Below are 15,227 nucleotides of genomic sequence, written 5' to 3'. Positions count from 1 at the left end.
CATCATGTTTGAATAACATTTATTTGTTTAGATTATCAGTAATTCAAAAGTGCTGCATTCGGAAAATGCCATTTGTTCATGTTAAATGACTCAATTCCAAATTACTCAGCTCTAAAAAAGAGACGCAAAGTTGGTTTTAATTAAAGTGTTTAAGGAACCTCTGACATATCTTGCTTTTTTAGATTAATATTTGTACAGTGCTTTAAAAGTACGAAGTGCTTTGGAAAAGTAAAATATTATTATCATTTGATAATTCACCAACAGTAACATGTTAGTATCTCACTATGGGCTGATCACTCTTCCTTTGATGAAACACAGAATTTAAATTTTGATTTTAGTGGGATTATGCACATGCTTAAATGCTTTGCTGGATTGAGGCCAGGGAACTGAGCACCTTACAGCATCAAGCTATCCCTATTTCAGAACGTTAGTGGCATCATTTTGAGAAAGATATATAGGACTGTACGTAGAGCTGCCAGAGGATGACAATTCTGTTCTGTCAAACAGAATTGTGTCAAACATCTGTTTTCAGATTAAAGAAACCTCAAGTTTTTGATTCAGGTCTCTCTCTTTTTCATTCCTTTCTGGATCAGAAATTATCAGGGTCCTGGACCTTAAAAACTTTCCAGACAAAAACATTGTCACAATCCATATGTCTCTGCAAAATGTTTCGGCTTTAATGAAACGGCATTTTTTGATGAAATGTTAATTGTCTAAGTTTGAAAAATGTTTTTTAGGATATTTTTGTGACCTCGGTAGGATTTGTTTGAGTGTGAATTGAATAAGGACCCAGGATTTGGTTCTGTAGTCATATTTCCAAACATACTGTACATATAGTGTTTATTGTCTACCATTGTGAAATTCATGAGATAAACTATCATGCCCACCAGCCATCTGTGACCGTGTAGAAGACTTGAAAATCTTACTGTAGATCAAGGTTAAGAAAGTTTGCACAGCATGAGGGAAGCTCATTCCCATGGTGCCTCCTTAAACAAGGCATTTTATTAGGTCATCTGAATTCATGTTGAATTTTAGAATAAGGCTGTATACCTTGATACTTCCTTGGTATTTATATAAATGTAAAGTTCCTCAGTGATATTATCTGCTGTTTCCTTAGAGTTGGTGAAAGATTGTTCTGCTTGGAGAGAACAGGGAATCATCAGTACTAACAACTGAGATTCATTTATTATTAATTATTATTACTATTTATTATTTATCATTATTCAGTAAAGGGCTCTTGAACAAAGCTGTTGATTTTAAATCCTTTTTACATTTATAACTGATGTTGCCATTTTATTAATAGTTTCTTTGCTTTTATCTTTACTTGAAAGTTCAGTGTATGCACTTTTTGACAAAAATGTTTTTTATTTTAGATACCTGAAATGTTATTTGCTGATTTGGATGAACAAGAAAAGACTGGTACAGCACATAAAGAACCTAAGAAAAAATATTCTGGTAATATTTTGGTGAATTTGATTAAAGTTGTGTTTTTAACATGATTATTTTATTATTATTCATTTGTCTATTTATTTATTTAGTTAGTCTTGTTAATTACTTTGCTCAGCATTGTACAAAGCACAAATAATGGTCTGGATTTTGCAAATAGATCTAGGAACAGGCAAACTTCCGTTCTGTGGAAGAGCTTCATTCATTTCAGTGAGGCTTTGCAAGGGCAGAGCACCTCTGCACAATGAATTTCAGGATTGGCATCAAATATACAGTGTGGGAGTGGTGCTGGAGAAAGAAACAAAGAGAATGGTGACACATCATAAGTGGTGCAAGGAGTTGAGGGATACATGAGATGAACAGAGACATAGGTAGGGTGGGGTGGGTGTTTCTTAGAACCTTGAAGGTGAGGATGAAGATCTTAAACTTGATTAGGTGGACAAAGGGGAAAATAGTGGAGGAATTCAAGAAGTGTGAGATGGTGGAAGCATAAAACAGAAAGTGAGTTAAGCTGCTTCATTACTAGATATACTGGAATGGGGCTAAAATGGGAAATTGAAAGTTCAGAGAGAAGGAAGTATGCACTTTAGCTGTCACATTGACATTTAGTGAGAAAGGATCAGATTTTAAATATGTTGTAGATAAAGGAATGGCAGTGACAACCAGGTTTGTGAGAATAGAAGGGAGGAGCCTGGATGATGGGAAGGATGGTGTTTTGTAGACAGCTCTGAAGAAGGCAGGAAGAGGACAGGATTTGGGAAATATAAGAACTAATAGTTTGTATGTTGAGCTTGTAAAGCTTTTTGAGCTAGTAGAACAGCCACGATTGTACATCAGAAAGATGAGTGGTGTTAGCTTTGCCATAATGGAATGAATTGAGTGAAGATGTAAATTTAAGCCACTGCTGTACAAATAAGAATTGAAGTTGTGTACAGTGGATGAGATAGAGGAGTAAGAGAAAAGAGTCTGGTGGTAAAGAGTTGAGAGAGAGAGAGAGTTGAGAGGAAGAGGAAAAGGAGGAACGGTTATAATATAAGAAGTAGAAAGATTATATAGAACTGCCTGTAATAGTTAAAAATAATATAATGTGTTTTCAGAACAGGAAATTATTAAGTGATTAGATCAGATTATGTGCTAAAACTGCACATTTGTCCATTAAAAAAAATTGTAGCGAGAATAGTCTAAATCACAAAATCAGCACTCATCCTGGTTTGAAAAATGATTTTTTCTCAAATTACTATATAAAAACAAAATTTAAATAAGATTATATGCATAAATCCTAGTGATAAGGAGAAAACCAAATGTTAAATGCTTCCTGCTAGAATTCTTATGTTGCCTCACTTTTTAATATAAAAATACTCAAACCTTTAAAGTGATACTCTGATTACAGTGTTAAGATCCATGCAGTGACTCATAATTCTAGATACCTTTATATGTTTATCTTGATGCTGCTTCCAGATATTCCTTCACATATACGTATCTTAGTGTAGTGTTGCATAGCTTATTTCATGTCTTCTTGAGTTCATTTACAAAAACTCCATTTAGCAAGCTGTAGAATCTGTAATGTCCAGAAAAAATATGTATTGTATGCAGCACCAGTGACACCAAAAGCACTCAAGCCTAGGTTCTGCAAGGTTCTGAGCACCCTCAAGTTCTGTTGACATCAGTGGGAAATGAAGGTACTCAGCACCTCTTAGGATCAAGCCCTCAGTGTTGTGGAACTAATTCTGACAATGCTCATATGCCTTTTCAATTCAGTATAAAACTTTTAACGCTTTAAAACAAGAACAGAATGTTGCCTTCTGAAGGGCAAATCTTTAGAGTGGAATGCTACTTTGTTTCTCCCATGGAATCCTGCAAAACTCTGCCTTTTTAGGTACTATGTCCTCCATTCATGATTTAAAAAGTGTATCACATTGCTCATCCTAAATTATTCTGGATGCAGTAGGAATGATAAAGTTGTTTAATAAATAATGTATTTTGCTATATAGGTGATTCTGATTTTTTGAAATCTTTTTTGGTGATCCATGAGTCATGTAAAGCATATGGAGCAACGCCAAGCAGATATATGACTTTCCTGCGTGTGTATAGTGCCATCAATAGCAGCAAAAGAGCAGAGTTGTTAAAAAGGCAAAGCCATTTGCAGGTATGTAATTAATAACATTTTCTACTTATGAGTTGGCAAAATATTTCCATATTTGTGAATCGATTTTCACAGTTGATACTGTGACAGGAGCTCTACCTCTTTGTTATCGTATCTTGCATATATGTGATTGGCAGCATGTGCTGCTGCTATCTTGGTTAGCCCGAGCTTTCACTCCCTTTGTGCATGCTCTTCTACAACATCTTCTCTGGTTTGAGGTGAGGGACATTGGTAGTCCTGGTACAGTGACCCCCACTTTCCTCTCCCAAATGACTTCAGAAGTAGGGGGGTTCCCTCATTCCACTCCTGTTTTTCCCAATTGCTGCAAAGTAGATGTGCCCTTTGGAAGGGAAAACATACTTCCCAGCACTTCATACTTCAATATATAGGGTTAGCATTCTAGCTAGAAAAGTTTTGGCTAATGCATGTATGGGTGGGAGAGGGTCTGGAAGCAGAAGCTCTATTCTGATAGATGCATACTGCATATGGGTATGGGTACTGTGACTGTAGCAGGGAGAGCTATAGTTAAAGTAATCAGTGACAATAATTACTCCTTTTTATTTTGGTGTAGAGTCGGAGATTGTTTGACAATGCGATTGTTTGATTTTAAGTGTGTGTGGGTGTGAATTGAACTTTTTTTCCTGTTGACCTTAACTGGACATACTATATACCAGTCACAAACTCATGACCTGTAACTGTTAACAGTGGCTTTGGTTTTTCAAATCTGTCAATTTCTGACCAACTGGATAATTGACAGTTCATGCATGTTTCATACTGGAAAGGCAACTTGTTTACTTTGCCCTACCGAATTCACAGTCATGAAAAACGCGTCACGGGCTGTGAAAGCTGGTCTTTTGTGTGCTCTTACTCTATACTACACAGATTTCACAGGGGAGACCAGAGTTTCTCAAATTGGGGGTCTTGACCCAAAAGGGAGTTACAGGGGGATCACAAGGTTATGTTAGGGGGATCGTGGTATTGCCACCCTTACTTCTGCGCTCCCTTCAGAGCTGGGTGGCTGGAGAGTGACAGCTGGTGGCCGGAAAGCAGTGGCTGTTGGCCGGGCTCCCAGCTATGAAGGCAGCGCACCACAGCAGCAGCGCAGAAGTAAGAGTGCCTCAATCCTGTTTTCTGAACTATCTATCCCACTTCTTCCATGTTTGGTCCCAAATAACATCAGATCGCTGGGTTCTTCGCATGATAGAAGTGGGCTATTATCTCCAGTTCTGCTTCTCTTCTCCCTTCCACCCCCCTTCACCATCCCTCTTCAGGGACCCTTCTCATGAGTAACTCCTTATCCAGGAGGTGCAAACGCTCCTCGCTGCAGGGGCAGTGGAGGAGGTTCCTCCGGAGCTAAGGGGCAAGTGATTCTACTCTTATTTCCTAATCTCCAAAGCCAAACGGGGTCTCAGACCCATTCTAGATCTGCTGGGCCACATGGCATCTTGTACATATGTGGTACAGCATGCCAGGATGCATCTCAGACCTCTCCAGATTTGGCTCGCATCAGCATACCACCCAGGATGCGACAGTTTAGATTCTGTGGTCACTCTTCTGGGTCACATCCTCCAATCCCTGGGCTGGTGGCTTAACCAACAAGGTGTGTGCATGGGAATCCCCTTCCACAGACCTCTGCCCTCCCCGTCCCTGGTAACAGACGCGTTGGCGTTGAGGTGGGGTGCACATCTGGGGGACCTTCAGACACAGGGCTTCTGGTCTCAAGACGAGCTCTCACTCCACATCAACATCAAGGAGCTGAGAGCGATTTGATTAGCGTGCCAGACCTTCCAGGCCACTTGGGTCAATGTGTGGGAGTCATGACGGACAACACAACTGCAATGTTTTACATAAACAAGCAGGGTGGCGCCCATTCTTCTCCCCTGTGTTGGGAAGCCCTCCAGCTGTGGGAATTTGGAGGCGATGTATCTCTCAGGATCACAGAACGAGCTGGTGGACTACCTCAGCAGATCATTCCACAACCTCCCCATCTTCCAGAGTGGGGAACTCCCCATATCGATATCTTCGACACTTGGAGCAACAGGATGTGCCTGAGGTTCCTTCTGGAACCATAGCCAGGGCTCCCTCGTGGACGCCTTCCTCCTCCCATGGTTGGATCATTTCATGTATATGTTCCCACCATTTCCTCTTGTACACAAGGTACTGCTCAAAGTCTGCAGGGACAAGGCGGCGATCATCCTGGTCGCTCCGGCATGGCCACGTCAACACCACGCTCTTGGACCTCTTGGTAGACTCCCTAATCACTCTACTACTACTCAGGACCTGATTACCCAAGACCACGTCAGTCTCTCCACCTCACGGCCTTGAAGCTTCATGGCTAAACCCCATGGAGTTCATGTGCTTGGAGTTGATCAGAGAAGTTCTGCTCGGTACCAGGGTTACCTATCCGGCAAAGTGGAAGCGATTTGTGATCTGGTGCTCCCACAGCTATACTCCACCTTTGCAGCACCCCATTCCTGTCATCCTGGAGTACCTGTTGCAACTCAAGCAACAAGGTCTGGCTGCTTCTTCCATTAATGTGCACCTGGCAGCTATCTCTGCATTCCACCTGGGAGCGGCCCACCTGGGATGGTGAAGGGGGGTGGGAGGGAGGAGAGAAGCAGAACTGGAGATAATAGCCCACTTCTATCATGCAAAGAACCCAGCGATCTGATGTTATTTGGGATCAAACATGGAAGAAGTGGGATAGATAGTTCAGAAAATAGGATTGAGGCACTCTTACTTCTGCGCTGCTGCTGTGGTGCGCTGCCTTCATAGCTGGGCGCCCGGCCAACAGCCACCGCTTTCCGGCCACCAGCTGTCACTCTCCAGCTGTCACGCTCCATCTTTGCCAATCCCATGGTCGGTTGCTTCCTCAAGGGCCTGGAGTGCCTCTACTCACAGGTTCGGCAACCAATCCCTGTATGGGACCTCAAACTGGTTCTTTCCAATCTGATGGGGCCTCCGTTTGAACCATTGGCAACTTTCTCCCTCCTGTATCTATCATGGAAGGTTGCTTTTCTGGTTGCCATTACTTTGGCCAGGAGGGTCTTGGAGCTCAAGGCCCTCACCTCTGACCCTTCATGCACGGTCTACTTCAAGGATAAGGTGCAGCTCAGGCCTCACCCAGCTTTCCTTCCAAAAGTTTTGTCCCAATTTCAGTCCATTTTCCTGGCTGTGTTTTACACTAAAGCTCATGCGTCAAAATAGGTCACTTTTTAGTCCTTCCAAGGTTGTCTGTGCCAAAATAGGTCATTTTTAATCCTTCCAAGGTTGTCTGTACCAAATTCTCTGATGAAGATATCTTTGTTTACTAATTGTTGCTAAAAACGTGTTTTTAAATATTTGTAGGCAGGAGTGTCTAAGCTGAATGAAGCCAAAGCCCTAGTAGATGAACTGAACAGAAAAGCTGGAGAACAAAGCATATTACTCAAAACTAAGCAAGATGAAGCTGATGCTGCACTCCAAGAAATTACAGTGTCTATGCAGGTAATATTGATTGTCACAATAGAATCTTAAAAAAATAAAATCCCTTTCCCCCCCCACCCCTTTTTTTTTCTATGTGAAATTGTCTCCACAGATTCCCATGCCTGGAGTTGCATATTGAGGGCTGAAAAACCTGAAAATATTTAAAAGCAGTTGGCTTAGGAGGTTACATGAACCTTTGAAACTTGAGGAGGTTAACACTGAGACAGAATATTTTTTTTATAAGGGAATTTAATTATTTAATCAATGTGTGGGTCGACCAAGCAGGATAGGGGACTTAACAGCTGACTGGTACTTACTACTGCAGTTCAGACCGAAAAGTCCTCCAGATCTTTCTGTATCTAATTGTTCTACTTTATAGAGTTGGTCAGAGAATGAAATTTAAAATTTTCAAAAAAATTTCAACCAGATCTACTGTTTTATCTATAGTATTTTAAGTACCAAATTTCTTCTGTGGCATTTTTGCATTTAGTTGAAAGTAGGGGTTTCCTGATATTTCTGATTTTAAGTAGACAACCTTATTTCTTTAGACTACTCTTTGAACCACTAGCTCTTGACTCTCTCCCCCCCTTTTTTTTTTTTTTTTTTGAGAAGCCATTTTCTTTAGTAACACTTCCCAAGTTAAATGCAAGGTTTCCAATTTCTGTGGAAAGTGGATATTTGTATTTGATATACATGTGATTCTGAAGATCATAAACAGAAGGTAAGCCATAATGGGGTGATCCTACTCTGAGATGCATCAGAGGGAGTTTTGTCATTGATTTCAATGAGAGCAGATCAAGCACAAATAACACTTCCAACTGTAAATGAAGTCTAAGAGAACAGATTTCCTATGTATAGCAGACCAGGTGGCTGCAGCATCAAAATATTTGGCTTGCAGTGTCATACAGCTACATACATTATGTTTATCCTATAGAATCTGTGAAACCATGAAGATTTGAGGGAATTTTTATCAAGTCTTTTATGTATTCTGTATCTATTTGGTGTAGATGTACTTGAATGTTAGCCAGAATGATGAATTACCTAGGTGTGTTGGCTTCCTGTAGCAAAGATAATTTTTACCCAGTATTCCCCAGGGCAGCTGGAAGATGTTGGAAGCCAGAAGAGATTTGAAAGTCCTTGGCTGTTACCCTATCCATAAATCCCCTTGTATGTTTGTAGGGCATAGAATCATAGGACTGGCAGGAACCTCGCGAGGGCTTCTAGTCCAGTCCCCCCTGCACTCAAGGCAGGAGTAAATATTATCTAGACCATCTGTGACGGGTTGGATCACAGAAACCCCTTTGGGAGCTGCCACCCGATGTGTCAAGACTACTTCTACCCCTTCCTCCCTGCCAGCTCGGGACCCCAGCACCCTGTCTTGCTGAGTGAGACACTCCCGTCTGCTCCAACAAAGACCCAGGGTCTGAATTACTTGCCCCAAAAGCTGCAGGTGTATCTGAAAGCAGCTAACGGAAATGTGCTTGTCTTTAACACTCAGATGCCCAACTCCCAATGGGAGTCTAAACCCAGATAAATCCATTTTACCCTGTATAAAGCTTATAAACTCATAAATTGTTCGCCCTCTATAACACTGATAGAGAGATATGCACAGTTGTTTGCTCCCCCAGGTATTAATACATATTCTGAGTTAATCAATAAGTAAAAAGTGATTTTATTAAATACAACAAAGGGTCCTGTGGCACCTTTAAGACTAACAGAAGTATTGGGAGCATAAGCTTTCGTGGGTAAGAACCTCACTTCTTCAGATGCAAGAAGATTCAGATTCAGACTAACACGGCTACCCCTCTGATACTATTAAATACAGAAAGTAGAATTTAAGTGGTTCCAAGTAGTAACAGATAGAACAAAGTAAGTCACCAAGCAAAATAAAATAAAATGCGCAAATCTATGTCTAATCAAACTGAATACAGATAATCTCACCCTTAGAGATGATTCAGTAAGTTTTTTCTCAGACTGGGCCTCTTTCAGGTCTGGGCACAATACTTTCCCCTGGTACAGCTCTTGTTTCATCTCAGGTGGTAGCTAGGGGATTCTTCATGATGCCTCCTCTCCTCTTTGTTCTGTTCCACCCCTTTATATATATTTTGCATAAGGCGGGAATCCTTTGTCCCTCTGGGTTTCCACCCCCCCTCACTGGAAAAGCATCAGGTTAAAGATGGATTCCAGTTAATGTGACATGATCACATGTCACTGTAAGACCCCAAGCCTTCATTCCTCCCAGCCTGACTCACAGGAAGGCTTGCCTGCAAACAGAACAATCCGGTCAATTGTCCTGGTTGATGGGAGCCATTAAGATTCCAAACCACCATTAATGGCCCACACTTTGCATAATTACAATAGGCCCTCAGAGTTATATTTCATATTTCTTGTTTCAGATACAAGAGTGATACCTTTATACAAATAGGATGACCACACTCAGTAGATTATAAGCTTTGTAATGATACCTTACAAGAGACCTTTTGCATGAAGCATATTCCAGTTACATTGTATTCACTCATTATCAATTTTTTATAAAATCATATAGATTGCAATGTCACACCATCCCTGACAAGTATTTGTCTAACCTGATCTTAAAAATGTTCAATGATGGAGAATCCACAACCTCCCTATGCAGTTTATTCCAGTGCTTAACTATCCTTACAGGAAGTTTTTCCTAATGTCCAGCCTAAACTGCCCTTGCTGCAATTTAAGCCCATTGCTACTGGTCCTATCCTCAGATTTTTCTCACCCCTCCTTGTAACAACCTTTATGTACTTGAAAACTGTTATCATGCCCCCCCCCCTCAGTCTTCTCTTCTCCAGACTAATCAAACCCAATTTTTTCAATCTTCCCTCAGAGATCATGTTTTCTAGATCTTTAATCATTTTTGTTGCTCTTCTCTGGACTTTCTCCAGTTTGTCCACCTCTTTCCTGAAATGTGGCACCCAGAACTGGACACAATTCTCCAGTTGAGGCCTAATCAGCATGGAGTAAGCAAAAGAATTACTTCTTGTGTCTTGCTTACAACACTCCTGCTAATACATCCCCAAATGATGTTTGGTATTACTGTGTAAGGCTAAAATAGGAGTTGGAACAAAAGCAGTGAAACATGGTATGCTCAGTAGTATCAAAGGTGTGCTAACAGGACTGACAGTTCTGAGGTTAACATCCTGTAAGAAGCACTACAGAAGCATAAAGTCCCTCTGATATTTAAAAAAAAAACTTGAAAAGGAACCAGTTTAGTTGGGGTAGAGGGCTCTAATGAATGCTCACAAGATGCCAATGATGTTCTCTCTGAACAGTGATTTTGATGTGCAACTGAGGTTATAACTTCTTTTTTTAATTACTTGTGATATATTCACATTTGCATTGCATAAAATGCCTGACCTAGTCTTGGATGACTTAATGCTATATCATTATAATGTATTAGTGACCTATCTGTAAATGCTTTCAGGTTAAATGCTATAATGGACAAATCTCATCCTTCATTTCTGCTGCTTATACACAGCCACTGTTTTCTGCTATCACTTCAGCTCAGAGTACAACTGCCTCACTTCTTGGAATCATATCCTGTCACTTCATATATCAACTTTGCTTCACTTAATGCTCATGAATTTGTCTTTTCAATCATCATCATAACTGGAGATATGAACATCTGTGTTCATAATCCACATGCACCTCTGACCTTTCATTTCTAATGCCTCCTTGTTTACCTCTGTCTCATCAAAGTGATCTCTTCCTTTGTGGACGTATCCTTCACTACTTGTTCTCTAGTTGGGTGTCCACACTCTTTGGCTTTCTACCTCTTTCTCTGTGCAGCATAGGGTAGCTTATTCTTCCATGGAGTTTCCAGAATTTTGAACAGTTTCTTTATGTTCAATTTACCCTAACTCTTTCAGATCACTACTCGTTCCCCTTTCCTCTTCTTGACCTATGCCCTGTTTTCCATGCTCAGTCTTCCATCCCAAAATGTGGCCTGCATATTAACCTATGCTATCACATTTATTGTTGCTACTGGTGGGGTGCATGTATTATACATTATTGGCCTGATTTTCAAAGGTGCTAAGCACTGTCAGCTCCCATTAACTTGAATGACAGTTGTGTGTGCTCAATATCTCTAGGCTATGTTGTTGTTGTTATTATTGAGTAGTAGTAGTATTACTGTAATGCCTAGGAGACCTACTCATGCATCAGGACCCCATTGTTCTAGGCGCTGCACTAACACAGAACAAAAAGACAGTCAGTGTCCCAAAGAGTTTATAGTCTAAGCATGAGACGAAAGACAACAGATGGATATCAATAGACAGTTGAGGGAATTCAAGGAAACAGTGAGGCAGTATTGGTCAGCATGTTAAGCAGTGGTCCCAGCACAAGCTGTCTAACCATTGTAAATTTTTTAAATAGACATCATAGAAAATAAAAATTTTAAGGAGGGATTTGAAGGAAGATAATGAGGTAGATTTGCAGATGTTTATGGGAAGCTCCACCCAAGCACGGGAGGCAGTATGGGAGAAAACACAAAGGTGCTTGTTTGAAATTGAACAAGTGGGTGAAAGAGGCTGGCATCATGGACTGATTGGAGGCAGGAATCAACATCTCAATTGTGAATGGAAGATGACTGGTAGGGTGGAGATGTGTCATGGTGGACTTTGAAAGTGAAGACAAGCAGTTTATGTTTGATTTGATAGAGAAGTCAGAGCCAGTGGAGGGATGCAAAGACAGAAGTGGTGTGGTCAAAGCAGCAGATTATGAAAATCATCTTTGCAGCAACATTCTGAATGAACATGAGCAGGGCAAGATTGAACTTGTCAAGGCTAGAGAAAAGGATGTTGCAGTAATTGAGATGCAAGATGATGAGAGCATGGATGAGAGTTTTAGTTCTTTGGATGGATGGGAAAGGCCTTATCCTAGAGATGTTATGCAGAAAGAATTGGCAAGATTTAGACATAGCCTGGATGTGAGGAGCTAGAGACAGGTCCAAATCGAACATGATGTCCAGGTTAGAATATACACTTCCTTAATTTAGTCATATCTATTTATTTGTATGTCCTCCACAACCATAGTATCTGAGCGCTTCTCAAATGTTTTAAAATAAACATAGCAATAATAATCTCTCTCTTTTTTCCTTACCAGCCTGTTGAAGTATTTGTATTAGCTTACAAAGGCTCCAGTTCCAGAAAGGGTGCTCTAATAAATTTGTTAGTCTCTAAGGTGCCACAAGTACTCCTGTTCTATTTTCAGGAAAGCAGTTAAGTTCATGCTTAAGTCCCATTAAGGTCAATGATACTTAAACACGTTTAAAGTTAAACATGCTTAAGTGCCTTCCTGAATCACGGCTATAAACAGTAATTCAGTGTCAAGTCTTTTTTAGTACTTTAGTATGAACAATACTATACAAATTAAAATATATTTTAAAATTAAAATGAAAATTTAAAGAAACGTGAGTATCAAAAGTATGATAATACCACATAATCAAGTTTGGAAAATAAAGTGGGTTCCCTCATGAATAATCTCTCTTCTAACAGGATGCCAGTGAGCAAAAGACAGAGATGGAAAAAATTAAACACAAGATAGCAGAAGAAGTTGTAAAAATTGAAGAAAGAAAAAGAAAAATTGAAGATGAACTAAAAGAGGTTCAGGTGAGCATTGATAAGGAAAATGAATAGATAAAACTGATCTTATTTGACTTGCAGTTTGATCTGCAAGATTTGAAAAAAAAAATCACCATGGCATTTCATATTTATTTTCTCTCAATGATTTATATTAAAAAATATGTTCAGGATACTCTAATTGCCAGCTCTGACAATCAGTCTGGGATTTGGGACTCAAGCTGTTTTATTTTCTGTCTATCACAATGAAGATTTCTCAGGCCAAAGCATGCCTTCAGTTGCTGCTCTTGTGCTAACCTACTGCTTTAAGTGGGTTTGGAGAAGTATTTATTGCTCCCTTTATGGCTCTGTGCATGGGGACTGCAATTGTGACTGGTACTTACCCTTGGATGCAGCTGCGTATGAAGAGAAGGCTTTTTGTGGCCCATCACTCCCATATACCTACACAAAGACAGCCTTAATTTGACCCATGGTGTGTAGATCTTCCCTAATAAAATTTATTATGTATTCTTTATAAATCTGAAGCATCCAATAGCAAAAGGAATCAAAAATATGAGTAAAATGTTTCAGTTTTAATAGCTGTACAATATTTTTGGATGATTGCGCTGAATAAAAATTAAGAGAATGTCAGGATTATAATGTACAGTGTAACATGAAAATAAATTCTTGCCATAGGTAAATACCTGCGTACTTCACCTTTTTTAAATTAAACTTTGGGAAGTTAATACAAATTTAAAAGTTGGATGTATTGAGGAAAATAAAATTCTAAAGGTGAAACATAAAGCCAGGTTCTGTGAAAACTGAGAGGACATAAATGTTCTGTTGTCTTCTGTTTATAAAACAGTTAATCTTCGAGTGATTGCTAATGTATATTCCATAATAGGTGTGTGTGCTTGCCACGTGCACCGGTGCCAGAAGTTTTTCCCCTAGAATACCCATGGGGGGAGCGCCCCCTGCGACCCTTGGAGTGGCGCCCGCCTGGCGCAGTATAAGGGGAGGTGCGCGCTCCCCACCTTTAGTTCCTTCTTGCCGCCAGTGAAGGTGTGTCGGAACTGCTGTGCTGCAGCTTTGCTGTAGCTCATCCCCAGAACTATTCGTTTGTTTAGTACCGTTAGTTTAGTTAGTCAGTGAGCCTGGGCTGGGGCATGCCCCGAGCCCCGGGATTTACGTCATGCGGTTCTTGTCGGTGTTCTGTTCTAAGAAGCGACCCGCACACAGACTGTTTGCGCTGCTTGGGAGAAACCCATATCAGCGAGAGGTGCAAGATTTGCAAATCGTTTAAGCCTTGGACCAAAAGAGAAAGGGACAATAGGCTCCGAGCCATTCTATGGAGTCAGTGCTGACCCCGACCCCGGTACGCTGCTCCGAGCCGGTACCGGGCACCGCGGTGTCAGTACGCGGTGATCTTCCAGTGCCATCGACCAGTCGGCACTGCTTCCCATCCACGGGGCACGCCAAGAGGGCCAAGAAGACTCCCTCTTCGCAGCAGCACCGAGGGAAGTCTGGGACAGAAGCTAGGCCCATGTTGGGCAATCCTCAATCCCCACTGGGCCCTAGGCCTCCGACCCATTTAGAGTGGAGTAGCCCGGCCCCTTCGGAACAGACCTCTCCGGATGTCCGGATGCTGTCCATGCCTAAAGCCCTCCAGGAGGCCCACCACGTCTTGTCCATGCCGGTGCCTGGAGCGCTGTCTATGCCGGCCCCACGCTCTAGAGGCAAGCCTCTGCTGGGATCTCTGCAGTCGCCCCTGGCTCGGTACTGGTCTTGGTCGAGGGAACGTTCCCGATGCCGATCACCGCCCAGCGTTCGCTCGGGGCAGAGTCCACGTGGATCGTCCTCAACGCCGACCAGACTCTTGGGCTGGGTTCTGTCCGGCCAGGACTCATGGCACCGGTCCTCCTCAGAGAGCGGACATCGATGGGACCGCGGTGGACGTTGTCGTCGGTCTTCATTCCGGAGAGGGTACCGCAGTCGGTCATGGCACAGTCGTTGACGCCATCCCCACTTGGGCTCCTGTTCCAAGTCTCCACCAAGGCACCGCAGCCCCAGGCGTTGATCGCTGTCGCCTCGCTGTTGCGTGTCCACCCGTCGAGGCCATTCGCGGTGCTGCTATTACCATCAGTACCGGTCCTCCACGTTGAGATCGTGGTCCAGTGACCATCGCAGATGCTGGCACTACCGCTCCTCCCAGTCGAGAGACAGCAGCGGGCAGCCGGGCAGCCGGCCCCGCCGGTTCCACAGCAGGTGCAGTGGCACCGAGCGTCGTGGCCGGCCCAGTGGTACCAGTGGGCACCGTGGCCTCCAGCGCAGCACCCGGTGGGAGCTCGCTCGGTGGCTGGAGCTTTGGAAGCACTGTCGACCTCCCTCTCCAGACCACTGACAAAGGAGTCGGTGGGACACCCGTCCTCAGTACCGTGCCCGGAGTCCGGATCCTCCGGTGCCAGCTGACACACAAAGCACCGCACTGGCCTCTTTGCCCCACCTGGAGGAGGCGATTGTGGCCCCACCTCCCTCCATCCTGCAGGAGGACTTCAGGGCCCACCAAGAGCTCTTAAAGAGGGTGG

At 42.4% G+C, this 15,227-nt stretch overlaps 1 protein-coding gene across 1 annotated transcript in view; it reads left to right on the top strand.

The window, feature by feature from the left end:
• Positions 1 to 15,227, top strand: part of DYNC2H1 (dynein cytoplasmic 2 heavy chain 1) — a 372,682-nt gene that overhangs the window by 107,916 nt on the left and 249,539 nt on the right. The window contains exons 53-56 of the mRNA XM_034758872.1: positions 1,374 to 1,455; positions 3,438 to 3,592; positions 6,938 to 7,075; positions 12,580 to 12,693. Coding sequence (XP_034614763.1) covers positions 1,374 to 1,455; positions 3,438 to 3,592; positions 6,938 to 7,075; positions 12,580 to 12,693 — 489 coding nt within the window. The remainder of the gene's footprint in view (positions 1 to 1,373; positions 1,456 to 3,437; positions 3,593 to 6,937; positions 7,076 to 12,579; positions 12,694 to 15,227) is intronic.

Source organism: Trachemys scripta, chromosome 1, assembly GCF_013100865.1.
Source record: "Trachemys scripta elegans isolate TJP31775 chromosome 1, CAS_Tse_1.0, whole genome shotgun sequence".
NCBI classification, from domain to species: domain Eukaryota; kingdom Metazoa; phylum Chordata; order Testudines; family Emydidae; genus Trachemys; species Trachemys scripta.
Note: the sequence above shows the minus strand (reverse complement) of the source record. Positions and strands in the feature narration are given on the sequence as shown.